This window comes from Suncus etruscus, chromosome 18, assembly GCF_024139225.1.
Source record: "Suncus etruscus isolate mSunEtr1 chromosome 18, mSunEtr1.pri.cur, whole genome shotgun sequence".
In the NCBI taxonomy this organism is placed as follows: domain Eukaryota; kingdom Metazoa; phylum Chordata; class Mammalia; order Eulipotyphla; family Soricidae; genus Suncus; species Suncus etruscus.
In genome coordinates this window covers 25,134,874-25,161,958 of record NC_064865.1, presented here as the reverse complement: position 1 = coordinate 25,161,958, position 27,085 = coordinate 25,134,874, and the positions used below count along the sequence as shown (strand labels likewise).

At 39.8% G+C, this 27,085-nt stretch overlaps 2 protein-coding genes across 2 annotated transcripts in view; both read left to right on the top strand.

Annotated features, from left to right (window-relative positions):
• CCDC170 (coiled-coil domain containing 170) overlaps positions 1-25,879 on the top strand; it is a 78,717-nt gene extending 52,838 nt beyond the window's left edge. Inside the window, exons 7-11 of the mRNA XM_049764747.1 lie at positions 864-1,064; positions 9,908-10,081; positions 15,478-15,720; positions 21,535-21,771; positions 25,680-25,879. Of these exons, the coding sequence (XP_049620704.1) occupies positions 864-1,064; positions 9,908-10,081; positions 15,478-15,720; positions 21,535-21,771; positions 25,680-25,865 (1,041 nt within the window). The 3' untranslated portion in view covers positions 25,866-25,879. The remainder of the gene's footprint in view (positions 1-863; positions 1,065-9,907; positions 10,082-15,477; positions 15,721-21,534; positions 21,772-25,679) is intronic.
• MTHFD1L (methylenetetrahydrofolate dehydrogenase (NADP+ dependent) 1 like) overlaps positions 1-27,085 on the top strand; it is a 641,585-nt gene that overhangs the window by 561,804 nt on the left and 52,696 nt on the right. The window lies entirely within an intron of this gene.

The window sequence follows — 27,085 nt, the reverse complement described above, 5'->3', positions numbered from 1 at the left end:
TAATGATGTTTGAGGACTTTTTTTTTTTGTGTGTGTGTGTGAAATCCCTTATGCTGCCCTGCCTCACTCCGACTTTGCCTCCTGCAGCCTCCAGGTAAATTGAGTTTGAGACCCCTGGTCTATAGATAGAGCCACATTTCCTATTGAGCAGAAATGTGTGAGATCTTAGATCATGTAATTTTTTTTTTTTTGTGGTTTTTGGGTCACACCCGGCAGTGCTCAGGGGTTATTCCTGGCTCCAGGCTCAGAAATTGCTCCTGGCAGGCACGGGGGACCATATGGGACGCCGGGATTCAAACCGATGACCTCCTACATGAAAGGCAAACACCTTACCTCCATGCTATCTCTCCGGCCCCAGATCATGTAAATTATTAAAATGTCTTCTCACTCCCCAAAACAATATGCTATGGGTATTGTTTGATTTTTTGTTTGTTTTTGTTATTTTTTGGCCTCCAATTATTTATCAAGACTAATATAATCTTTAATCTATAATCTTTAATTAATATTATATAGTGAATATCTCTGGAGAAGAACATGTTTAGGTTATATGCAACTTTGTTCCCATTATTTTTTAAGTAAGCTTAAAAATACATAAGGTAATGTCAGTTTTAAAGATAAGTAAATGTTACTCATAATACATCTTTAATTAAGCTACCAATAAATAATATAAAAACCAAAAAGTGCCAGTAAGCTATTAGAAAGAGAATGTGCAAGTAAATATAGCTCTCCTGATTTTTCAAAAATCTGTGCAAAGAAGCTAGAAGGTGGTTAGATATAGTTAACTTGCTTGGAAGAGAGCACTAAATTTGAATACTCTGTTGCATTGAAAACCAAACTTATCCCATTTCTGTTTCTCTTTCCAGATGGTTTCCCAGCTTGAAGCTCAAATTTCGGAGCTGGTTGAACAGTTGGGGAATGAGTCTGGATTTCACCAGAAAGCTCTCGAGAGGGCCCAGAAGGCAGAAAACAAGTTGGAGATGCTTCAGGGTCAGCTGATACACCTGGAGGGAGAACTGGTTTCCAGAGACATTTTGCGAGACAACTTGCATTTTGAGAAACAAAAAGTAATAACACAAGGGCACATGGCTGGGCGGGAGCTTCTGGGCAAGACCAAATCAAGCTGCAAAGAGCCTGAATTCTTCAGGGCTTCCAGAGATGGTGTAAGGCATCAGAAGTCAATTTCTGAGAACAATACATAATGTTTTGGGTTCTTTTCCTATTGTTTGGAGTTTCCCCAGAGCTTATTCAATTAAACTCACCAGGTATTTATTGGATGCCAATGATAGATAAAAACCCAAATCAGGCATCTTTAATGTATAATAATGGGCTAGAGGAGATGGGTATCCAAATGGCTGGCTATGCTGCAAGACTCTAAGTGTTCTGATTAATAAAGTACTCCAGGAGTCCAGTGAAAGGAATGACTTCTGGATTAATAGGATTTTGGGAGTGTGAGAATTGGTTGGGCTACACATGGTTGTGTTCAGGGCTTACTCCTGACTGTACTCAGGAATCACTTCTAGCAGTGCTAGGGGACAATATATGGACAATATATGGGTTTGAAGTGTGGCTAGCCAAAAGCAAGGCAAATATTGTACTATCTAGCCGTTCTCTCTCTCTCTCTCTCTCTCTCTCTCTCTCTCTCTCTCTCTCTCCTGGGTCTTTCTATAAGGCTTTTGTTTAGTTTTGTTTTGGGGCCACACCCATTTACTCAGGGCTTACCCCTGACTCAGGATCACTTTTGGTGAGCTTGGAAGACCATATGGGATGCTGGAAATTAAACTTGGGTCAGCTGCCTGCAAAACAAATGCACTACCTACTGTACTGTCGCTCTGACCCCCTAAAAGTTTTTTTTTCCATGAAAAATTGCTTTTATTAAAGGCACTGTCATTTACAAAGTTATCTATAGTTAAGTTTTAGGCATACTATATTCTAACACCAATCTTATCACCATTGTCAACTCTCCACCATGAACCAGTTTCCCTCCTACCTCCAGCCTTCCTTTTTGATAAGCATGTTTTTAGGTCTGTTTGGATCTATCTCTTGGTTTTGTTTTATTAGTTCTGTGGTTCAGATATATGAATACAGCACAACACTGATCGTGATTAAAAAGACCCCCTTTTAAACCTCCCTTTGCAGTAAAACTCCTCTTTTTAAAAATATATCTTAATCCCTCTCTCCCCAACATAGACACAACATAACCTCTGTACCTAATTATTTTTTCAATGAAGCAAAGTGGTTTTTGTTGAAACTTATTTAGAAAGATGTGAGTGCTTGAGAGAGACCACAGGCTTCTCCAGTGTGGAAATAAGCAAGCTAAGAAACACAGAAATAGGTACATGAAGTCTAGGTGTTCAAGGAAGATGATGGTTTGAAGAGCCAGCTAGCACACAACCTCTGGGTTTAATAGCAGCTCCAGGGCATGGTGCTAACAAAAAAATTATTTTTTTTTATTGAATCACTATAACAAAATGACCCACTGACATATTGGTTGAGTCATATAGTATTCCAACACCCATTCCCTCACCTGTACAAACTTCCTGTCACTAATATCCCCACTCTCCCTCCCCCAGGCCTGCCTCTATGGCAGATACTTTTCTTCTCATTCTCTCTCTTTCCCCTCTTTTTCCTTGCATGATGCTAAATTGTGGGTTTTTTTGTTGTTGTTGTTTTTTTTGGGTTACACCCGGCATCGCTCAGGGGTTACTCCTGGCTCTATGCTCAGAAATCGCTCCTGGCAGGCTCAGGGAACCATATGGGATGCTGGGATTCAAACCGATGACCTTCTGCATGAAAGGCAAATGCCTTACCCTCCATGCTATCTCTCCGGCCCGCATGATGCTAAATTGTGAAGATGACTCAAGCAAGCACTCAAGGGAAGCAAAAGGGACTCCCCAAAACGTAGGGAAGTCTTGAAACCTCCTCTCTGATTATACCTTTCTGCATCTTTCCCTGGACAGAGACAATCAGAACACATGGACCCATTTTTTTGGATTTCTTTTATTTTATTTAAACAAATTTATTACATGCATGATTGTGTTTGGGTTTCAGTCATGTAAAGAACATCACCCATCACCAGTGCAACATTCCCATCACCAATGTCCCAAATCTCCGTCCTCCCAACCCAACCCCCGCCTGTACTCTAGACAGGCTTTCTATTTTCCTCCTACATTCTCATTATTAGGATAGTTCGAAACTTAGTTATTTCTCTAACTAAACTCATCTCTGTTTGTGGTGAGCTTCATGAGGTGAGCTGTAACTTCTAGCTCTTTTCTCTTTTGTGTCTGAAAGTTATTATTGCAAGAATGTCTTTCATTTTTCTTAAAACCCATAGATGAGTGAGACCATTCTGAGTCTCTCTCTCTCTCTCTCTCTCTCTCTCTCTCTCTCTCTCTCTCTCTCTGACTTATTTCACTCAGCATAATAGATTGCACATACATCCATGTATAGGAAAATTTCATGACTTCATCTCTCCTGACAGCTGCATAATATTACATTGTGTATATGTACCACAGTTTCTTTAGCCATTCATCTGTTGAAGGGTATCTTGGCTGTTTCTAGAGTCTTGCTATGGTAAATAGTGCTGCAATGAATATAGGTGTAAGGAAGGGATTTTTGTATTGTATTTTTGTGTTCCTAGGGTATATTCCTAGGAGTGGTATAACTGGGTTGTATGGGAGCTCGATTTCCAGTTTTTGGAGGAATCTCCATATTGCTTTCCATAAAGGTTGAATTAGACAGCATTCCCACCAGCAGTGGATAAGAGTTCCTTTCTCGGGCCCGGAGAGATAGCACAGCGTTGTTTACCTTGCAAGCAACTGATCCAGGACCTAAGGTGGTTGGTTCGAACCCAGGTGTCGCATATGGTCCCCCGTGCCTGCCAGGAGCTATTTCTGAGCAGATAGCCAGGAGTAACCCCTGAACACTGCTGGGTGTGGCCCAAAAACCAAAAAAAAAAAAAAAAAAAAAAAAAGAGTTCCTTTCTCTCCACATCCCCACCAACACTGCTTGTTCTCATTCTTTGTGATGTGTGCCAATCTCTGGGGTGTGAGGTGGTACCTCATAGTTGTTTTAATTTGCATCTCCCTGATGATTAGGGATGTGGAACATTTTTTCATGTGTCTTTTGGCCATATGTATTTCTTCTTTGTCAAAGTGTCTATCCATTTCTTCTCCCCATTTTTGGATGGGATTAGATGTTTTTTTCTTGTAAATTTCTGTCAGTGCCTTGTATATTTTGGAGATTAGCCCCTTATCTGATGGGTATTAGGTGAATAGTTTCTCCCACTCAGTGGGGGGCTCTTGTATCCTGGGTTGCTATTTCTTTTGAGATGCAGAAGCTTCTCAGTTTAATATATTCCCATCTGTTAATCTCTGCTTTCACTTGCTTGGAGAGTACAGTTTCCTCTTTGAAGATGCCTTTAGTCTCAATGTCCTGAGTGTTTTACCTACGTGTTGTTCTATGTATCTTATGGTTTCGTGTCTGATATCGAGGTCTTTCATCCATTTGGATTTAACCTTCGTACATGATGTTAGCTGGGGGTCTAAGTTCAATTTTTTGCAAGTGGCTAGCCAGTTGTGCCAACACCACTTGTTGAAGGGGCTTTCTTTGCTCCATTTAGGATTTCTTGCTCCTTTATCAAAAATTAGGTGATTGTATGTCTGGAGAACATTCTCTGAGTATTAAAGCCTATTCCACTGATCTGAGGGCCCGTCTTTATTCCAATACCAGGCTGTTTTGATAACTATTGCTTTGTAGTAAAGTTTAAAGTTGGGGAAAGTAATTCCTCCCATATTCTTTTCCCCAATGATTGCTTTAGCTATTCTAGGGTGTTTATTGTTCCAAATGAATTTCAAAAGTGCCTGATCCACTTCTTTGAAGAATGTCATGGGTATTTTTAGAGGGATCACATTAAATCTGTACAATGCTTTGGGGAGTATTGCCATTTTAATGATGTTAATCCTGCCAATCCATGAGCAGGGCATGTGCTGCCATTTCTGCATGTCCTCTCTTATTTCTTGCAGCAGAGTTTTATAGTTTTCTTTGTATAGGTCCTTCACATTTTTAGTCAAGTTGATTCCAAGATACTTAGTTTGTGTGGCACTATTGTGAATGGGATTGTTTTCTTAATGTTCATTTCTTCCTTATTACTATTGGTGTATAGAAAGGCCATTGATTTTTGTGTGTTAATTTTGTAACCTGCCACCTTGCTATATGAGTCTATTGTTTCTAGAAGCTTTTTCATAGAGACTTTAGGGTTTTCTTGGTAGAGTATCATGTCATCTGCAAACAGCGAGAGCTTGACTTCTTCCTTTCCTATCTGGATTCCCTTAATATCTTTTTCTTGTTTCTAGAAGCTTTTTCGTAGAGACTTTAGGGTTTTCTAGGTAGAGTATCATGTCATCTGCAAACAGCGAGAGCTTGACTTCTTCCTTTCCTATCTGAATTCCCTTGATATCTTTTTCTTGCCTAATCGCTATAGTGAGTACTTTCAGTGCTATGTAGAATAGGTGTGGTGAGAGAGGACAGCCTTGTCTTGTGCCAGAATTTAGAGGAAAGGCTTTCAGTTTTTCTTCATTTAGGACAATATTTGCCTCTGGCTTGTGGTAGATGGCTTTAACTATATTGAGAAAGGTTCCTTCCATTCCCATCTTTGCTGTGAGTTTTGATCAAGAATGGGTGTTGGACCTTATCAAATGCTTTCTCTGCATCTATTGATATGATCATGTGATTTCTATTTTTCTTGTTGTTGATGTTGTGTATTATGTTGTTAGATTTACAGATGTTTAACCATCCTTGCATTCCTGGGATGAAACCTACTTGATCGTAGTGGATGATTTTCTTAATGAGGCATTGAATCCTATTTGCCAGGATTTTGTTGAGGATCTTTGCATCTGTATTCATTAGCGATATTGGTCTGTAATTTTCTTTTTTGGTAGCATCTTTGTCTGGTTTAGGTATCAAGGTGATGTTGGCTTCATAAAAGCTATTTGGAAGTGTTCCTGTTTTTTCAATTTCATGAAAGAGTCTTGCCAGGATTGGTAGAAGTTCCTCTTGAAAGGTTTGAAAGAATTCATTAGTAAATCCATCTGGGCCTGGACTTTTGTTTTTGGGCAGACATTTGATTACTGTCTTAATTTCCTCAATAGTGATGGGTGTGTTTTAGATATTCTACATCCTCTTCATTCAACCGTGGAAGATTATAAGAGTCCAAAAATTTATCCAATACTTCCAGGTTTTCATTTTTAGTGGCATAGAGTTTCTCAAAGCAGTTTCTGATTACCCTTTGGATCTCTACCGTATCAGTAGTGATCTCTCCTTTTTCATTCCTAATACGAGTTATCAAGTTTCTCTCTCTCTCTTTCTTTGTTAATTTTGCCAGTGGTCTATCAATCTTGTTTATTTTTTCAAAGAACCAACTTCTGCTTTTGTTGATCTTTTGGATTGTTTTTCGGGTTTCCACTTCATCGATTTCTGCTCTTAACTTTGTTATTTCCTTCTGTCTCCCTATTTTGGGTCCTTTTGTTGAGTACTTTCTAATTCTATGAGCTGTGTCATTAAGCTATTCAGGTATGCCCCTTCTTCTTTCCTGATGTGTGCTTGCAAAGCTATACATTTTCCTCTCAGTACCGCTTTTGCTGTGTCCCATAGGTTCTGATAGTTACACATGGACCCATTATGCCTTTCCATAGCTGAGGTTCTGTTTATCTCAGGGTGGGGTTGTGAGGAGACTACCCTGTATCTCTCCAGTCAGTGGTGCTAAATCCCAAGGCACCAGGAATTTACAAAGCCCTGGCCATGGAGTGATGCCTGAGTCTTATCATAAAAGTTGTTTCATGTTTTATGCAGGAAGCCTTATGGTTCACTGTATTATACATTGTGGTGCTATAAAAACAATGTTAAATCATTAAAATGGAAAATGCAAACAATTTCAAAAATAAGCTCTACATTTCACTGTATGAAAGTATTCTAATGGAGGAAAGAGAGCCCCCTTTAGCCTTCCACATTGCCCCTTGTATATTGCATTTGCCCCTTGTCTCTGAGAAAATGCCCCCCCCCCCTTCCCGGTAGGAATGATGGCTACAAACCAGGGCTGCAATAGCACATGTCCTCTTTACAGAGTGACTTGATTCTCCTTTAGCCACCATTTATGTATCGGTTATCTTAGTTACCACCTTAATCAGCTCATCTCATCTGTTCCAGAGACATCTTGCTCCCAGAAAAAAATGTTTTTTCCTCTTTTATTCCTTTGAGTCTAGAGTTTAGAGTTTACTCTAGAGTTTAGAGCAAGAGTCTATAAGTGTAATTTCAATCCTAGAAGAAACATGATGAAAATAAGTATTTTAGGGCTATTTTAGGACAGACTCTGTCTATCCTTCTTTCAATTACAATGGTACATTCATTTTAATTGGGAGTCAACCAAGCTAACTTTCAGTTATGGAAACTTTCTGAAAACTGAATATATAAAATTTTTCATACATAGATGCCTAAAAGTATATATCCTTATAAGGCTAGTAGGCACATGCAATTGAAAATTGGTGTTGGAGAGAAATCACATTTAGATGTAGGCTGTTGAAGTTTAAGCAAAATAGAATAAACTATCTGTGCAAAATTATGATTGAAATGAACACAGTATACAGCACTCCTTCTAGCTACCTTAACTTGGGGAGCCATAGTCCCGATCCTGGTAGTAGGCACTTGCTCTGTCAGATCTTGTTGTGGTCCAGTAGAAGTCCTTTAGTTTGCTGTTATCTGTGTGGTTGCAGGAAGCAGAAATGTGCTTTCACAGAAAGGTATTGACTCTCTTTAGAATGCAAGCCCTAGTCATTCTTTCAATTTTATTTTCACATATTAGAGATGAAAATTTCCAAGGGGGAATGTCACAGCATTAAGAAGTGACAAACTGTTGAGGCAGAGAAAAAAGCCACCCATGGCCACCTAGCATGAGATAATAAGTGTTGTGTGTAATGACTATGGCTTATAAAGAAGTTATTAAAATTTATGTGTGCTAGTTAAAAAGTGGAAAAACAGACACAAATAATTCTATCCATATGGGCTATAGAGATTTTTGGGGGGGATTTAAGCTGATTGGCTTTATTTATCAGAAAATTCTACATATTTAAATATAAGTTCTTTTAAAAACATATATTTTTTGGTTTATAATCCTATTAATTATTTCTAATGGTCATAATTCCAAACTAATGGAATGGAAATTTTTTATTTTATTTTTTATTTTTGGGTCATACTCGCCACTGATTATAAACCAAAATAGAATAAACTATCTGTGCAAAATTATGATTCAAGTGAACACAGTATACAGCACTTTTTCTAGCTACCTTAACTTGCAGAGCCATAGCTCAGAAATCGCTCCTGGCAGGCTCAGGGAACCATATGGAATGCCGGGGATCGAATCTGGGTCTGTCCCGGGTCAGCTGCATGCAAGGCAAACGCCCTACTGCTGTGCTATTGCTCCAACCCCAAATAAAAATTTTTTTAAACTTTATTTATTTTTGATTGGTTTTTTGGTCACACCCTGCAGTGCTCAAGGGTTCCTCCTGGCTCTGCACTCAGAAATAGCCCCTGGCAGGTTGGGGGACCATATGGGATGCCAGGAACTGAACTGGGTCCCTCCCGGGTCCACTGCATGCAAGGCAAACAGCCTACTGCTGTGCTATCTCTCCAGCTCCCAACCAAATGAAAATTCCTTAATGGATGAGTAATTTTTGCTGTTAGAAGAAACTTAATGTGCAGGGAGGTCATTTGTGGATACGTTTACTTAGCATTGGTCTATGTCTGCTCATGGCCAGATAAGCCAATAGTCAAGTCAAGGATGATCCTAGAACTGTTGCATAATGCTGACCATTTCAAACCTTGGTTGGGGATACAGCTCAGGGATAAAGTACTTGTTTTGCATGCATGAGACCCTGAGCTTGAGTCTTAGCATGTATAATAAAATGAAATGAAGTTAAATAATCTTTGCTATGTCTACATGTTCGAATGTTGTCCCTTTAATTTCAATACATTGGGAACTTTTAACCACATTGGGAACTCTTAACCACATTTTCTAAAGTATTTTAACTTAAAAAATAAAAGATCAGAGCGATAGTATAGGAGTAGGGCACTTACCTTGTATGTGGCCAACCATAGTTTGATCTCTAGCACCCCGTACGGTCCCCCAATCTTCACCAGGAATTACCTCTGAGCTCAGAGCCAGGGAAAAGTCCTGAGCGCTGCCAAGAGTCACCCAAATCTTTTTCCTCTCAAGCAAATACACAAAATGAAAACAAACAAACAAGACTATTGATTATCATTTACTACTTTGAGGCTAGGACTTGCTTTGGTGGAAAAATTTGCCACAAACGGGGCATATCTCAGTGAGGCTGGGAATAACCTGAAAGGATTATAGTGTAGCAATATAGAGCTTATACAGAGAAGTGGATGTAGTTATGAGTGGGCTGTATTTGCCACATGGCAACAATAAGAAGAGCAACTCTGTGGCAGATCCTTGCATCTGTAAGACCTTGGGTTGATCTTTGGCACAGCCAAAATAAAAAATAAAAAAACAAGAGTAGTATATAGTATTAGATTTATTGACTCTCTAGAAGTCAGGAGAATCTAGGTCTTTTTTTTTTCTTTCAGTGCTAGGTATTGAACCATGGTCTCATACAACCAAGACATGTGCTTGCCACTAATCTACAACTCTAGATCTGAGTTCGGGGTTCTGGACAAGGAATCAGGGCATAGTGTGCAAATGTGGTTCAGGGTTTTCTTACCATCCACTGAAGCCAGGGACCAGGCTCCATTCTGGGCTTCCTGAGATCTACTGTAAACTGGGGGAAAGAGTTTCTATAAAATCACCTGTTAAATTTATTTTTGTGTGTCCCATTTTCTTTTTGGTACTTGGGTTTAGTATCTTAAATTTTTGGATCAGCTTTCGGAGAAAATGAAACTGGACCAGATGGCAGCTGATCTTGGCTTTGATATGCGTCTGGATGTAGTTTTAGCTCGAACGGAGCAGCTGGTCCGTCTAGAAAGCAACGCTGTCATTGAAAATAAGACAATCGCCCACAATTTACAGCGGAAGGTAGGAGATACTGAAATTTGCTAGTGTGGAGACAAGGAATTTCTGAGAAATTTAAATACTGAGAACTAATTTACCTTATTTGCCAACAAGGCTAGGAAATATATACATATACACATTATACATGTATCTGTATATCTAAGTATGGTTAGAATTTGAGTCTCTATTTCACATCTAAAATATGATAATCATATCACCTAAAGTTATGCTTAACTATGATTGCAGACACCAGGGTGCATTCACTTAAAGAGAAACATCTCATTTCTTTTCATGTACATTTCGCATGGTACACAATTTGGATGAGTGTGGCAGTTCTCTAAAAAAAAACGAAATCTGGGGACTGGAGAGATAGTACAGCAGGTAGGGCACTTGCCTTGCATGCAGCCAACCCAGATTCAATCCCTGGTATCCCATTCAAGCCTGCTGGGAGTAATTCCTGAGTTCATGGCAAGGTGTAACTGCTGAGCACCTCCAGGTGTGGTTCCCAAATTATTTGGGTATGCCCCAACTCACCCTCCATTAAACTTATTTTTTTTTTTTTGCTTAGATGATTACATTAGTTCCAAAATATATGGTATTAATGTACATACTTTACTACCTAGGTGCCCATAGCCCTCCACTACTGTCTTTATGTTATCTTAAGACCAGTCATAATTTCTGCCTACCCTCCCCCAGCATTTGATAATCAATATTATAATTCTAAGTCAAGTTTTGTCATTTTGATGTTGTCTTTTCTTTTGTTTTGTCTCCCTATATTATGCATCTGAGTGAGATCACCTGCTGTCTGTCTTTCTCTGAAGGCACTCAGTGTGATTGATAACCTCCAGATCCATCCTCTTCTCTTAAAGTTTTTCTTTTAAGAAACCAATTCATTTAAACTCATCAAGTTCTTATCTCTTGTGATTCCTTAGCCTTATGGTTGAAAATGGTGTCTAGCACCATCATATGTGACTCAGGCAGAGAATTGGGAAAGAAGGGAGAAATATAAAGGAACATATGTGAGCTCCCTTTAAAGACAACTTCCAGAATTTGCTCCATCAACTTGTGTATATATCTAGAATACATTCAAATGGCTAAACCTAGCTGCAAGGTGTGACACTATAGTATATTCTGGGAACTGTTTTTCTGGTTGAAAATTCAATTTCTGTGACTATGGAAGAAGAGGTTTATGAGACCAGTCTAGGTTCTGCTTTGATAAGCTTTGTTGTTTTTTTTTTGTTTTGTTTTTGTTTTTGTTTTTGTTTTTGTTTTTGGGCCACACCCGGTGACGCTCAGGGGTTACTCCTGGCTATGCGCTCAGAAGTCGCTCCTGGCTTGGGGGACCATATGGGATGCCGGGGGATCGAACCGCGGTCCTTCCAAGGCTAGCGCAGGTAAGGCAGGCACCTTACCTCTAGCGCCACCGCCGGCCCCGATAAGCTTTGTTGTACTAGAAAATAGAGAACATACTTTTCACTTATGCCAAGGAAGTTTTTGAATTTATTAGATTAAATAAATTGATAAAAAGGATTAAAAATATAACGGTTAGTTACATAATTGGGGAAAGAGAAAGGAAAACACAGATGCGTTCTTAGAGTAGTTCTTTGTGGGAAACTTTATGGTATAATTAGAGAAAGCAGGCTGCATAATGAACCACTTTTGGTTTCCAATATAGTGCCACCAAACTGTGTGACCTTGGGCAAATAACATAACTCAGTATAGCTACTTGCTTATATTTTGTTTGTTTATTTGTTTGTTTATTTTGGGCCATATCTTGTCAGTGTTTGCACCTGGCACTGTGCTCAGGGATCACTCCTGGTGCCTATGGGGAACCATATGGGATACTGGGATCTAACCTAGGTCAGTCATGTAAAATGCAAGACCCTTCCCACTATACTATTGGTCCAACCCCTGATTGCTTATATTTTAAATAGGGATAATAAATATTTTGTGTAACTGTTAATTTTCAATAAGTAGCAGCATACAAAATTTTTGGTTTACATTGAATCACTTCTTCATTGACTATGTCTTCAGGAATCTTTGTTTGTTTTTGGGCCATGTTTGTATGTATAAAAGCCAGGCTTACTCCTGGCTCTGTACTCAGGAATTATTCTTGTTGGTGCTCAGAGAACCATATGGGATTCTGAAGATGAAGCCCAGGTCAACCACATGAAAGACTAGGGTCCTACCCAATATGCAATCACTCGAGCCCCAAGAATATTTTATTTAAGAGAGTAGGCAGTCATTAGAAACACTGAATTGAGGGTCAGGAAGGTGGTGCTAGAGGTAAGGTGCTTGCCTTGCAAGTGCTACCGTAGGATGGACCTCAGTTCGATCCCCCGGCGTCCCATATGGTCCCCCCAAGCCAGGAGCGACTTCTGAGCACATAGCCAGGAGAAACCCCTGAGCATCAAACGGGTGTGGCCCAAAAACCAAAAAAAAAAAAAAAAAAAAAAAAAAAAAGAAACACTGAATTGAGCAATGGTTCTTTTTGAAGTTGTCCTGTGATTGCTTTTTCCCCCTCCATATTCACCATTATCCTTCTAAAGTATTGTCAAGTTATTGGAACAACCAGTAGGTAGAACTTAACAGCATTAATTTGTAGTGAAATAGAATTTGACACGAAGGTCCAAGAATATAGTTTAGTTACAGAAATATCAGAAGATAGGGCCCGGGCGGTGGCGCTAAAGGTAAGGTGCCTGCCTTGCCTGCGCTAGCCTTGGACGGACCACGGTTCGATCCCCCGGTGTCCCATATGGTCCCCCAAGCCAGGAGCAACTTCTGAGCACATAGCCAGGAGTAACCCCTGAGCGTTACCGGGTGTGGCCCAAAAACCAAAAAAAAAAAAAAAAGAAATATCAGAAGGGCCATGTTAAAATGAAAGTGCATCCCTTGCCTGTGTGAAGTTCTGTTTTATCCATGGCACGGCAAAAATCCAAAACAACAGTATCAAAACAGCCTGGGTACTGACATTGTTGTCATCTTAAACAAGATACTTAAGTCTCATTTCAGCCATATTATTTATACCTTCAAATACTTTACGGATACGGGGAATATATAATTAGGAAAAATGCCACCACCTTCATTTATGACCATAATTCTATAGACTTTAAATTCCTGATATTTGTAGTAGTTGGAAGAGAATTCTATACTTAATATTTCACTCACAAATTGTGACATGTGAGGATTATTTCACCACTTGAAGTCCACAATATTTTTTTGTAAAAATCACCTTAATTTTCTTTATTAAGTTTGATTGTCTGTGATAAGTTCTGCTCAAAGACCTTCTTCTCTGCTTAGTTTAAGGATGGTATAGATCAGATGTATAATAAAGATTCTCTCTCTCTCTCCTCTCTCCCCTTTTTTTTTTGTTTTTGGATCACACCCGGCAGCGCTCAGGGGTTACTCCTGGCTCTATGCTCAGAAATCAGTCCTGGCACGCTGGGGGGACCATATGGGATGCCGGATTCGAAACACTGTCCTTCTGAAAGCCAGGCAAATGCCCTACCTCTATGCTATCTCTCTGACCCCTGTCTAATAAAGATTCTAATAAAACCAAACCTTTAAGTCCCTTAGCCAACTGGGCTGGCTGGGGCTGGGCAGTTGATTGTTAGGAGGTTGTGGTGCTGTTTGGGGCTCTCCAGGGCTCCATCCAGCTATTGTCAGGGTTCAGGTTGGTTTCCAGTTTACACTGACCACTGAGCTCTCACTCCAGCTCCTACAGTTTGGTGCGTATTTGTGTGTATTTCTTTTACATCACAACATTGTTTATGATGTGATTTTTTTATAATACAAACAAAATAATACAGAAATGCAATATCTAAGTGCAGAGGAATGCAGAGTAGAAATTTTAATTTTCTTTTATGATTTTTACTTCTAATAAAATAAAAGAGATTATATATGGAGAGAAACAAGTGGGTTATTAGCTTGACAATATTTCCTAGGAAGGATCTATACATGCATTTTACCCTGCTACTTACCATAAAGTGTAAAGAATAAATTACGGAAAATTTCCTTGTTCATTTCAATCATATTAAAGCCACTATATTTTGGGACTGGAGGGTAGGGTTCTTGCCTTGTATGCAGCTGACCCAAGTCAATCACCAGTGTCCTATGTGGTCCCCTGAGCCTGCCACTGTGGTTCCAGGAATATCACCTAAGTACCTCTGCCAGAGGTTATTCCTGACCAAAATAAATAAATAAAAAAGGATAGGGATGCTATATTTTATTTTAGCAGGACCAATATATGAAAAATACCTAAGTTAAATGTTATTACAAAATTTATGACATTCTTGCTAAAGAGGGCACACATTTAAAGAATTAAAAAACCCAAATATCAACAAAAAGTTAAATACTTTCTAAGCATATTGGGTTGTTTTTTTCTGCATGAATTTGTGTGTGTGTGTGTGTGTGTGTGTGTGTGTGTGTGTGTGTGTGTGTGTGCAAGAGATTTTTGTTTGTTTGTTTTTGGGCCACACCCGGTGATGCTCAGGAGTTACTCCTGGCTATGCACTCAGAAATTGTCCTGGCTTGGGGGACTATGTGGGACACTGAGTATCGAACCCAGGTCTGTCCTGGGTCAGATGTGTGCAAGGCAAATGCCCTACTGCTGTGCTATCACTCCAGCCCCTACATGAGTGGTTTTTTTTTTTTTTTTTGAGGGGTTTATAGCCAGCAGTGCTCAGGGGAAGGTATGTGGTGCCAATGATTAAAATAGGGTTAGCTGCATGCAGGGCAAGCACCTGTACTATCAAGCACTGTACTATCAGTCAATGTGTATTTTTAAACAAAGAAAATGTAAAAAACTGGTGCTACATTTTGATGACGATGTCCATCATGTTGGTAGGAGACAATCTTGAAAACCTGCTTTTATGCAAATATTCTGTACTTCTTTGTCGCCTGCTATACAAAGTCAAGTTTTGGAAAAATAAGAATAAAAAATACAAGCAGGAAAAGGAATCCAATACATTTGCTGATGGAGTATAATTAGATTAGTTATTTGTTTGTTTTCTGCCATACATTCAATGCTCAAGGATTATTCCTGACTCTGTGTCCAGAGGTCATTACTGATAGACTCCAGGCATATGGAATGCCAGGGATTGAATCTGGGTCAGACTCATGCAAGCCTTCTCCATCATACTATCATATTGCCCCATCCCTAAATGAGTCTTATTGACATATGGAGAGAGGATCATGTCATGTGAAGACTTCACTTACGTTTACTGGTGGTTTGACAGTGGTGATAATTTGTATTAGTTTTGATGTTTGGGTTACACTCAGAAGTTCTTAGGGCTCTGTGCTCAGGGGTTCCTGTTCAGTTCTGGGGATGGAATTTAGTGGCTAAATGCAAGGCATCTTACCTCCTTGTCTAGTTTTTCAGCCCCACTAAGACTATGTTTACTGTCTGTTTGATCAAACAGCTAAAAACTCAGAAAGAAAGACTAGAGAGCAGAGAGCTTCACATGAAGCTTCTTCGGCAGAAGATCATCCAGCTGGAAGAGGAGAAGCAGGTGCGCACATCGTTGGCCGTGGAGAGAGATGAGGCCCAGCTCACCATTAGGAAGCTGCAGAAGAAGACTGAGAGGCTGCAGAAGGAGCTGAGTGATTGTCAAGAGTTCAACACTGAGCTCAAAGCCAAGTTGATGGACACCAGTGAGCTGAAGGCAAGTGCTCAACAGAAATTCCTTGTTTCTCTTTGCTGGTCACAATAAAAGTATATGAAAAAGGACAATTTACACATAGGGTGGGGTGGAGGAGATTAGAATGGTCTCTGATTTAAAAAAAACTTTATTTCTGGGCCACAGTCATCTGTACTTAGGGCTTACTCCTGGCTTTACACTCAGGGATCATTCCTGACAGAGCTCAAGGAATCATGTATGATGCCATGGATTGAATCCAGGTTGGCTGCATGAAAGGCAAGCACACTGCTTACTAAACTATTTTCCCCATTCTCATGGCTTCTAAATTTTTTTAAAAAATTTATTTATTTATTGATGGATTGGCTTTTGGCCACACCCAACGGCGCTCTAGCTTTGCACTCAGAAATCACCCCTGGCTGGCTTGGGGACCAAATGGGATGCTGGGAATCGAACCAGGTTTCGCCTAGGTTGGTCATATGCAAGGCAAACGCCTCACCGCTGTGCCATCTCTCTGGCTTCTGGCCTCTGAACTTTAAGCGTTCTTAAAAAGCAGCCACCAATCAGCCTGTGACATTAACTTTGTGTGTCTTCACTATTTGAAGTAAGGACATAGTTGCTAAGAGAAATGTCAGTTAACATTGGGTATGATTAAATGAAAACATTTCTTTATTAAATGAAAATATTCTTTTCAGAATGTAAACAACACTGATATTAGGGATCACAGAAAAGATTTACACAGCAATTTATTTAGGAAGAACTGGGAAAATGAACATGCTAGCAAACACGACTACAGATCAAGGACCCAAAGCGTTTGTATAATCTTGGGGGTGGGGGCTCTACTTTATAGTACTCAAGTCCTCCAGTGCTGGGGATCAAACCCAGAGCTCCCGTCTGTATTTATGTGTATACAGATGTGCACAGTTTTGCTCTGGCCCTTAAGCTTTCTCCCTGGCCCAAGAATTTGTAGACTTTGCAGCCCTTTGTTTGTTTGTATTTGGACATTTGGTGGTGCTCAGGGTTTACTTCTGGCTTTGCATGCAGGGATATTCATGGTGGCCTGGGCGGATATATAGGATGCCAGGGATCAAACTATGGTCAGCTTCATGTAAGGCAGTCACCCTGCTCATTGTACTATCTCTCTGGTTCACCGTATGCAAATCTTACAGCAACACTTGCTTCCTGACGGCATCGATTATGACTGATTACAGCTAAATATTTTGAAACTCTGTGATAGGGAGGCTTAGACAGTAGTAAGTTTCCTTCTTTCTAAAACAAAGAAGCATGAATTTGACATTCTAGACTTATAGCAGGAGAGCTCTGTGGTCATCAGCAATCCCAACTAGTTCTCTTCATCTGTCTTATCCTGCAAACATTTTCCTCCTCAAAATGCCATCTTTTACAAGTCTAGTTGTCTTAGTCTCATGCTAGACAGCAGGATGAAGAAAAGGTATTCCATTTTTCAGGAATAATACTCTTTTGTCCCCAATGGACTCTGTTTTGAGTAGGAAAGTAAGGAAGAAAAGATACTTGATACAAACTTTGATTTTCAAGTGGTAGCCCTGTCTTAGTAGAATGCTGTTCCCAAAACCCAGAAGGCAGACAACCCCAAAGTAATGAAAAGTCATTACCTTCATGGTGGTTTTTACCAGAAATACCAAAGATAATTTCAGGCACCAGCAGCCATCTCTCCCACTTTCTATCACTAGTACAGTCACTCCCAAATTCCTATCTCTCTCCAGAACTTTCTCTAACCTGGATGGTGCATCCTTTATCTGCATTTTCTTATTTCTTTAACCTATCCTGCTGGACCCAACTTTCATTATATCCAACCATTGCAATCCGATACTCTGAACTCTCATTTGGAATGTGTGTACAGAGGAGGAAACTCTTGGACTGGGTGGTCTGTGGGTGGAGCCGTGCTCAGACTTGGAAGAGGAATATTGTTCTGGGTTGTCTTTTATGGCTTCTCTGGCAAATTCTCTGTGATTCCTTTGAGGAGGGGCACCATATCTATTTTGATCATTAGGAGACGCTATTATGTTCTATTTGCAAAGTTTCTGCATGCAGTGACTAGATTCTACAGAAAAGCATTTCCTCCTGCAGCCTCTTTGATAACCTTCCTGGGGACAAATTCAGATAATTTGAGACAGCCAGGAGATCAATTTTTAAAGAAAATTGCCTCTCTTCAGGGCCTTTGGCCCTTTACCATAAGGAAGAATTCTTTGCTGGGTTTTGAAATTCTTTCATTTAGGAAGAATGCCACCAGATATGGTGTCACCAGAGACGTGCACACTTGAACCTTTGTGGGGTCAGGGTACATTGTTATGATCAGTTTGTTCCAGTAAAATGGGTAGGAAGAACAGTCTCTTGCTAAACTCTGAAAACTTCTGAGAAAGGTGAGAGAAATCATTGGCTCACTTGCTGGAAATTCCAGCAAGGAAGACTGGATGGTCAAGGAAGACTGAGGCCGTTGTCCTGACCTCTGGCACTCAGGATGGACCTTGGCTCAGAGCTCCAACAGGATTTCAGACAGCTTCTAGGACTGTAATAAAATCTCTTGTATCTTCTATAACTTCATGAATATAACTTCTCATTAAGACTTGATTTATGTGCTTCTGGGATTCCAAAGATGTTTTTATTGCCTTTGGAAGAAGGTTCATTGTAAATGTTGTTAATTTTTCCCCCTTATCTGATTTGAAAGGGTGCATATGTCTCTTTTTCTGTTAGTTCAAGATTTTGAATTCAATATACCATTCCCAGAATGTTTCCACTTAACCACATATTTCTCCCTGGTAAAGAATATGCACATGTGAAGGGGCTGGAGTGATAGTACAGAGGGCAGGATCGTGGCCTTGGATGTGAGCAACCTAGATTTGATCTCCCTGATCCCCTAACCCCCTGTAGCCTCCAGGAATGTTCTCTGAGTGCAAGCCAGAGGAAAGCCCCAAGACCCATTAGACATGGCTCCCAAAAAGACAAACATTTGCATATGAAGAAAATATCTAAGGGATATAACTTTTGAAATTGATATTTTTTATACATCTAGTGTCTCTAATTGGTAAAAACTTCCAAGAGATTTATTATCTCATCTATGAAACCACTTCAAAGGGTTAGAACTTGAAAAAAATCTGACATTGACTTTTTCTCTGACTAAAAAGGAATTAAATGTATTAAGAAGGTATTTGTATTATCATAGGTAAATAGACATTTACACCTTTAGAATTTGATTCAAGATTCCTCAATTTAGTGAATTCACTGTAGAGGAAAAATAAAATTATTTTCTTTTTATTTCTTTTGGTTCTTGACTATGACAGTCTCTATATTAAAGAATAGTTTAACAGGAGAAAAAATTGGCTCTGTATATAAGGGAGATAGATAGATAAGAGGTTAATGGGAAAGTTAAGTCATTCACAGACTAAGGACAGTAGCTGCATGGTAGTTATATTAATTATTTAGATAAAGTATAAGCTATAAGCAAGGCTCCTATCTAACTTCTTTTAGATAGTTAAGGGAGAAGTAAATTTTATATTTAAATTCATTATTATTTTCTAAATTTTGTGGATCTTGATTGCCTTCTCCATAAGACAACCCACTTGCACAAGTGACACATTTTAGAGATGCATTTTGCTAAACCATTTTATCATATGAATCAATTTAATTTTACATCTGGAATTCCTGGTCACTTCTCCTCAGCATCATGTAATAATTCTAATCTTAGAATCATTTATACCATTGCTGTAGTTTACCAGCAGCATTCTAGGAGTCTTCCCAGCTTGATCAGGATATTTGTTCTCTTTCTACCTTACTTCTGAGACTCAATAAAAGTGAAATACACTCAAGATAGGTTATGATTTTAATATCTGTCAGTAGTCTCTGAGTATGACCTATACTACAACCATCTATAAATTCTGAATCAACAATCAGCAGTTCAGCATAAAGAATAATTTTTAGTTTCATTATTACTTTAAAAATGAAAGAGGAGCTGGACTGATTGCACAGAGGGGAGGGCATTTGCCTTGCTTGGTGTGATATTTTCTTTTTCTTTTTCTTTTTTTTTTTTGCCATTGGACAGTCTCTTTCCTTTCCTTTGTTTATCCTTTTTTGAAGTATGTATCAGTAAATCATTAATTCTTTGTGATTTTTTTTGGCCACACCCGTTTGATGCTCAGGGGTTATTCCTGGGTAAGCGCTCAGAAATTGCCCCTAGCTTGAGGAGACCATATGGGACACCACGGGATCGAACCGCAGTCCTTCCTTGGCTAGCGCTTGCAAGGCAGACACCTTACCTCTAGCACCACCTCTCTGGTCCCAATCATATTCTTTTTTTTTTTTTTTTTTTTTTTTGGTTTTTGGGCCACACCCGGTGGTGCTCAGGAGTTACTCCTGGCTGTTTGCTCAGAAATAGCTCCTGGCAGGCATGGGGGACCATATGGGACACCGGGATTCGAACCAACCACCTTAGGTCCTGGATTGGCTGCTTGCAAGGCAAACACCGCTGTGCTATCTCTCTGGGTCCCCAATCATTTATTCTTATGGCCAAATAATATTCAATTGTACATATATTATGTATTACTCATCCAGCAATTGATGTTTATTTTCACATTTTGTTATTATGAATATGTGCCTTGAACATATTCAACACTTGAATGTTCAAAGATTTATGGTCATGAGGTTTTTCATAGCTGCATGTTTTCACTTCTCTCTCCTTTTGTTTTGGGGTCACTTTTGGCAATACTCAGGGTTTACTCCTGGATCTTTGATTCTCAGGGGTCACTTGGAGAAGGCTCCTAAAGGCTCCTAGAGGACCACAGGGTATTCTGGGGTTTGAATCCCAGTTGGCCATGTACAAGGCTAGCACCTGTTTGTTCCAGTTCCCCATTAGGTTCTATTGGATATACCTAAGTTTCTCATGGATATACATATCTAGGGGTGGAATTATTGGGTCATCTGTTAATTCTAACATTTGAAAACTGACAAACTTTTTTTCACAGTAGCTTCTTTCTTATCAGTATAACACACAAGCTTTTATTCTTTATATCCTAACAACACTTCCTCCAAAGTCCTCCTTCCCTCCCACCCTCCCTCCCTTCCTACCTCCCTCCCTCCCTCCCTTCCTCCCTCCTTCCCTCCCTCTCTCCCTCTCTTCCTTCCTCCCTCCCTCCCTCCCTCCCTCCCTCCCTCCCTCCCTCCCTCCCTCCCTCCCTCCCTCCCTCCCTCCCTTCCTTCCTTCCTTCCTTCCTTCCTTCCTTCCTTCCTTCCTTCCTTCCTTCCTTCCTTCCTTCCTTCCTTCCTTCCTTCCTCTTTCTTCTGATTAGGAGGAAATGTTCCTGGTGGTGGTTGGGGGTTACTTCTGGGATACTTGGTGATGGTGATGGGAGAACAATGAGTGTAAGAGATAAAATCTGGGTCTTTCCAATCCCAAGTATGTGGTCAAACTCCTCATGCAGGATATGGAAGAATTATATGACTAAGCTGAGAAAGAAAATGGACTTTGAGCTATAGGATGCTCTGTGCTTTGACTTTAAGATCCTGGCACCATTTCTTAAAGAGTCTCCTCTTATTCTCTGTAAATACCTGAATACTTTATTTTTAATACTTTATTCCACAATCATGCTATCTTTCCATTGGCTTTCCCAATAAGAGAACTTACGTTGTCCATGAACAAAACTGTTTTGAGAAGTTTGTCCAGCACACATGCTTGAATATGTATGTTACAGGAATGGGAACCATTCCTTATTCACAAAGTTGTTCAGAGGATGCCATTGACTTCTACTTTGTCTTGAGTATATTTCCTATATAAACACTAAATGACTCATTAGATTTCTCTTGACTTCTTAGATTAAAACTTTGGAACAGATCAAAACCATTGAAGACCTAAATAAATGCAAAGACAAGCTGGAGAAGATGAAGGAGAAAGCTGAGAAAAAGCTTTTGACACTGAAATCAGAGTTGGATAGCACTGAGCATGAAGCTAAGGAGGATAAAGAGAGATCCAGAAAGATGATCCAAGGCATCACCAGTGAAATGAAGACCCTAAAGAAATCTCTAGAAGAAGCAGAAAAGAGAGAAAAGCAGGTGAGGAGACATCAGGTGGTGAAATCTTGTTGAGGGTAATATGGATAAGTAGAATACTTGATACTTATTCATGTTTCTTTATAAACAATTCCTAATGTGTTCTCTGCCTTTTGATTCTACTGCCTGTTCTCTCACATCTTTTTGGCATTTAAATTATGATGATGATCTATTCAGCTAAAAAGCTTCACATATTTTCTGACATAAACTCTTGGGAAGAAAAGGCATCCTTGACAAAGTTATGGCTCACCGGTACAAAGCCAGATTCTGGAAATATTGTTTGCTGATTGCTCTTAACACTTACACAGTCCAAATCTGCTAACATTATCCAGAAGTTGGCTTCTGGAAGGAAATCTTATCTCCAGCCATTATTAGTTGCAGGCAATAGTCTCAAATCTCGAACTGTGGCACTGAGTCTTGCTTGTCAACCCAACCCAAATGGAAACCATAAAGAAGTACTCAAAGGCTCTTTGGTTGCAAGGAGGGAAGGTTTATCTGGTGAGCTCAGCAGGAGGTCAGATCTAAAGCAATATGTTCAGGCATTTTGACCCTTTGCTTTCATCTTTCATCTTGCTGTTTATCAAGCTCAAAAGGGTATAGAGTGGGCTCTGATTTCAGCTTGTTTTTCATCCTCTTTGGATGTCTCTGGTCTGGCTCATGTGTCAGGGTTAGAGTTGAGGAAAACCAAATTAGAGGGTAGGTATTGTTGGTGGGAAATCTTTCAGGGATTAAGGGCTCTGTCTATTCAAAAGGGCAGAAAATTTGAGAGCAACCTTTTCCCCAGAGCCAAGGTGGGAGAGGGTGTTCTGTTTCCTGGGCGGCACTCAGAAGAGCAAGAAAGCAGACAACAGAAAGGTGCAGGTGCCAAGTCTTCAGGGCAAAATATCTATCTTCATAATAGGTCACTTCTTTTGCAATGTCAAAGAAATTTCTGTGGTTAAAGTGATTAAAAGAGCATATGGAGTAATGGATTTTGTGAGGCCAACTATATGGTCTCATCATTATTTGAAGGTCCTCTTACATTTTTCTTTTCTTTTCCTCATTTCTTTTTTCCCCTTCTCTTCTACCTTACCCTGCCCTACCTTGCCTTATCTTGCCTTACATCTATCTCTTTTTCTTTTTTCTTTTAGTTTTTAGGTTACATCTCGTGATGCTCAGGACTTATTCCTAGCTCTTCACTCAGAGTTATTACTGGCAGGACGCAGGGCGTGATATGGGGTGCCAGGGATCAGACCCAGGTTGGCTCTGTTCAAGGCAAGTGTCCTACCCACTGTACTATGACTGGCCTCCAGAGTCCTCTTGTTTCTATTGTCTTCATCTTCTTGCATTTTGCCCCCATTTATATTAAGAAATTCATTGCCAAATAAAAATTCCACTACATAAATGCCTATTACCCACACAAATCACTCTAGCTTATTTGTAATTTTCATGAGTGCCAATGATTGAACCTAGGGCCTCACTCATGCCAGGCAAGTTCTCTGCCACTGAGCCACATCTTTTGAGACACACAGAATCTTTGTTAAGAACTTTTAGCAGGGACTGGAATGACAGTACTGCCAATACTTGTATGCAATCTGGGTCTATCTAAAGTTCAATTTCCAGCATCTTCTGAGCTCTGCCAGGGGTAATTCCTGAATGCAGAGCCAAGAGTAATCCCTGTACATTGTTGAATAAATCACCTCCAAGAACTTCTAGCAAGCAGAGCAATAAATAATTATCATTTCACTTGATCCTGTAATATGAGGCCCAGATCTCAAAAGTGCTAACTTTCACTGGAGGAGAGAGGCTTTACTTACAACTCTAGCCAAATGCATGTGAGCACAGTGTGAATGTATTTGATGATGGGATCCAATGCCAACAACACAACTGAATTGGTAGTAAGAAGAGAAAAATGATGTAAAGTGCTTGGCAAGATCCAGGAGACTGAGCTCAGGTGACAGCTATAATCCAGAGTCCCAACTTGATCATCCTAGTCAAGAAAACAGAGGCGGGGCCGGGCGGTGGTGCTGGAGGTAAGGTGCCTGCCTTGCCTGCGCTAGCCTAGGACAGACCACGGTTCGATCCCCCGGCGTCCCATATGGTCCCCCAAGAAGCCAGGAGCAACTTCTGAGCGCATAGCCAGGAGTAACCCGTGAGCGTCACAGGGTGTGGCCCAAAAACCAAAAAAAAAAAAAAAAAAAAGAAAACAGAGGCAACAGTTCTTAGATGAGTCTACAGGGTCTTCTGCCCAAATTTGGGGAATGGTCCAGGACCACTGTTTGGAATCCAGAAACATTTCGTTTTTTTGGGGGGGGGGCACACCTGGTGATGCTCAGGGGTAATTCCTGGCTGTCTGCTCAGAAATAGCTCCTGGCAGGCACGGGGGACCATATGGGACACCGGGATTCGAAGCAACCACCTTAGGTCCTGGATCGGCTGCTTGCAAGGCAAACGCCGCTGTGCTATTCCTCCGGGCCCGGAGTCCAGAAACATTTCATGGACTTAATTTGACGTCTATATGTAAGTACACTTCTGATGTGTGTTATCAGGACTATTACATAATAATATTTAGCTTGGATCTCTGAGTAAACCTGGCCTTTTTGTTTGGTTTTTGGTCAGTTTTTCAGAGGTGCTCGCGAAGTTATTCCAGGCTCATTGCTCAGGAATTTTCCTCCTATAGTGCTGGCTTGAACCACACTTGAAAAGCATGTCCCCCAACCATTTGAGCTGTCTCTCTGACCCCCCCCCCCAAACAAGGCTTTAATCTTGCTCTGTCTTCTGCACCTCTGTCATAATCATTTATCAGCCCTTGTAAGCAAGTGACCACTTTTTATTTTTTATTTCTTTATTTAAGCACCGTGGATACAAGTTGTTCATAAGTTTAGCTTTATTTTAAACAAATAGAAAGTTATTCATGATTCAGTTTCAGTCATGCAATGTACAAAATCCTTCTTCACCAGTGCACATCACATGTCCCTGTTTCCTTTCCATCCTCTTCTTGCCTGCTTATGGGGCAGTTTCTTCTTCTTCTTCTTCTTCTTCTTCTTCTTCTTCTTCTTCTTCTTCTTCTTCTTCTTCTTCTTCTTCTTCTTCTTCTTCTTCTTCTTCTTCTTCTTCTTCTTCTTCTTCTTCTTCTTCTTCTTCTTCCTTCTTCCTTCTTCTTCTTCTTCTTCTTCTTCTTCTTCTTCTTCTTCTTCTTCTTCTTCTTCTTCTTCTTCTTCTTCTTCTTCTTCTTCTTCTTCTTCCTCCTCCTCCTTCCTTCTATCTTCTTTTCCTCCTTCTCCTTCCCCTTCCCCTTATTCTTATTATTCTTCCTCTTCCTCCTCCTCACTCTTATTCCCTTTATTTCTCCCTTTAGACACTGTGGTTTGCAATATTATTAGTGAGGAGTATCACTTTATCACTTTATCTCCTTTCAGCACCCAATTCTTGTCCTGTGTGATCATTCCCAACTATCAGTGTCATAAGGAAGTGGTCACTTTTTGGATTAATAACTTAAGTCTATCTTTTTTTTTTGTCCCACATCTTGATTAGTTAGGGTTATTGCAATGTCCAGTACTGACAACAACTCTGAATTTCAGAAGAGGCTTAGACCTGAGAAATGAGAAAGGGAACTCTGAGTGAGTTGGTTTTATTCTTGGTTACTTAACTGAGATTTTTGATATGGTTTCCAAGACTATAAATTATTGACTCATATGTGATTGTGAAATTGATGAAGTTTGGTCCCTTGAAGGACTTTAGAGCTCATTTAATAGTTTAGAATTCTCAATTTGTTAATGAGTGTTCAAAGGTTAAACAGGCCAAGGCATTTGTTGACCTCACACGGTCAGGACCTGTGGACCTGAGTTTCCACAGCTTTTGCTGTTATATTGGGCAGAGAAGTAGCCCGTGTGTTTTGTTCTTTCAGTTAATGCTTTGCTTTGCCATTGCAGCTGGTAGACTTCAAAGAGGTGGTTTCTCAGATGCTGGGCTTGAATGTGAGCAGACTCGCTCTCCCGGACTATGAAATCATCAAGTGTCTCGAGCGACTGATACATTCATATCAACATCACTTCGTTACCTGTGCCTGCCTTCAAAATGTGACCAGTGGGGGAGAGAAACAACTGAAAGACCTATGAAAACTTCTCAATGGAACATAGGTGGAAAGGGAGATATGAAACAATTCTCAAGTTCACAAATTCCCCAAACCTTTGAAATTGGAGATCCATGTGTGACTGTTGTGTGTATTTTGATAGTAGACAACAAGTAGACAACAACAACAAAAATCTCAATAGTGCCAGCGTTAGGTAAATGCTTAGCATTAAATATACCTATTATTTCATTTGCTAGCACTTAGAAACCCAGAAGAATTTTGCTAGATTGCATATCTGGAATAGAAAAAGGTAGTAGGGAATGAACATTTATGGGTCTTAATCATGAGTCCCTACTATCTAATTTAATTCTCAGAAAAACGGCATGGAGAAAATTTTATGTTTCATTTTATAACCTCTCTATGACAGAGAGAGAGAAAGAGAAAGAGAGAGAACAGCTGGTGGATGATAGATCCAGAATGAAAAGCATATTTGCTTTTCATCCAAGACCCTGCCTTTTGGGGGTAAAGGGTAGCCTATTAATTGCTCTTGATCACTGTATTTCTGGTGAAAATCACCTACAAAAAGGAAGGAAAACATCCATGCAATTAAAATTGAATAATGACCAAGATCTATGAGTTAATTTATCTGACCTCTTAAAAAATCAGATATAGGGCTGGAGAGATAGCATGGAGGTAGGGTGTTTGCCTTGCACACAGCTGACCCAGGAAGGATGGTGGTTTGAATCCCTGCACCCCATATGGTCCCCTGAGCCAACTAGGAGCGATTTCTGAGTGCAGAGCAAGGAGTAACCCGTGAGTGCCATCAGGTGTGGCCCAAAAACCAAAAAAAAGAAAAATCAGATCTAATTAGTATAAGACATATTGAGGTCTGAGGTCACACACAGACACACAGAACCTAGTAGTTTTAAATTTTGCTTCTAGATTACATATGATGGCATTTTTTAAGGCTTTTGAAAGTAAATATTTGATTTTTATTATTTTTAAATAAGAACTTCTGTAAAATCATAATGGTAATGTAAATGCTTTTCTCACAAAGGAAAACCTGTGCCAGTATATATATCCTACAAAATACAAATAAACCTGTAGTAATTTCTATAGTTTTCAAAACATAAAAACCCACTGAGCTTAATATATTTCCAGGAAATAAGAAACCAATTAATAACATCAATTTTCAGCCCTCATATCCTTACTTAAGGAAGAATAAAAGAAGAAAATATGTATTCATATATAAATATTTTCAGGAGA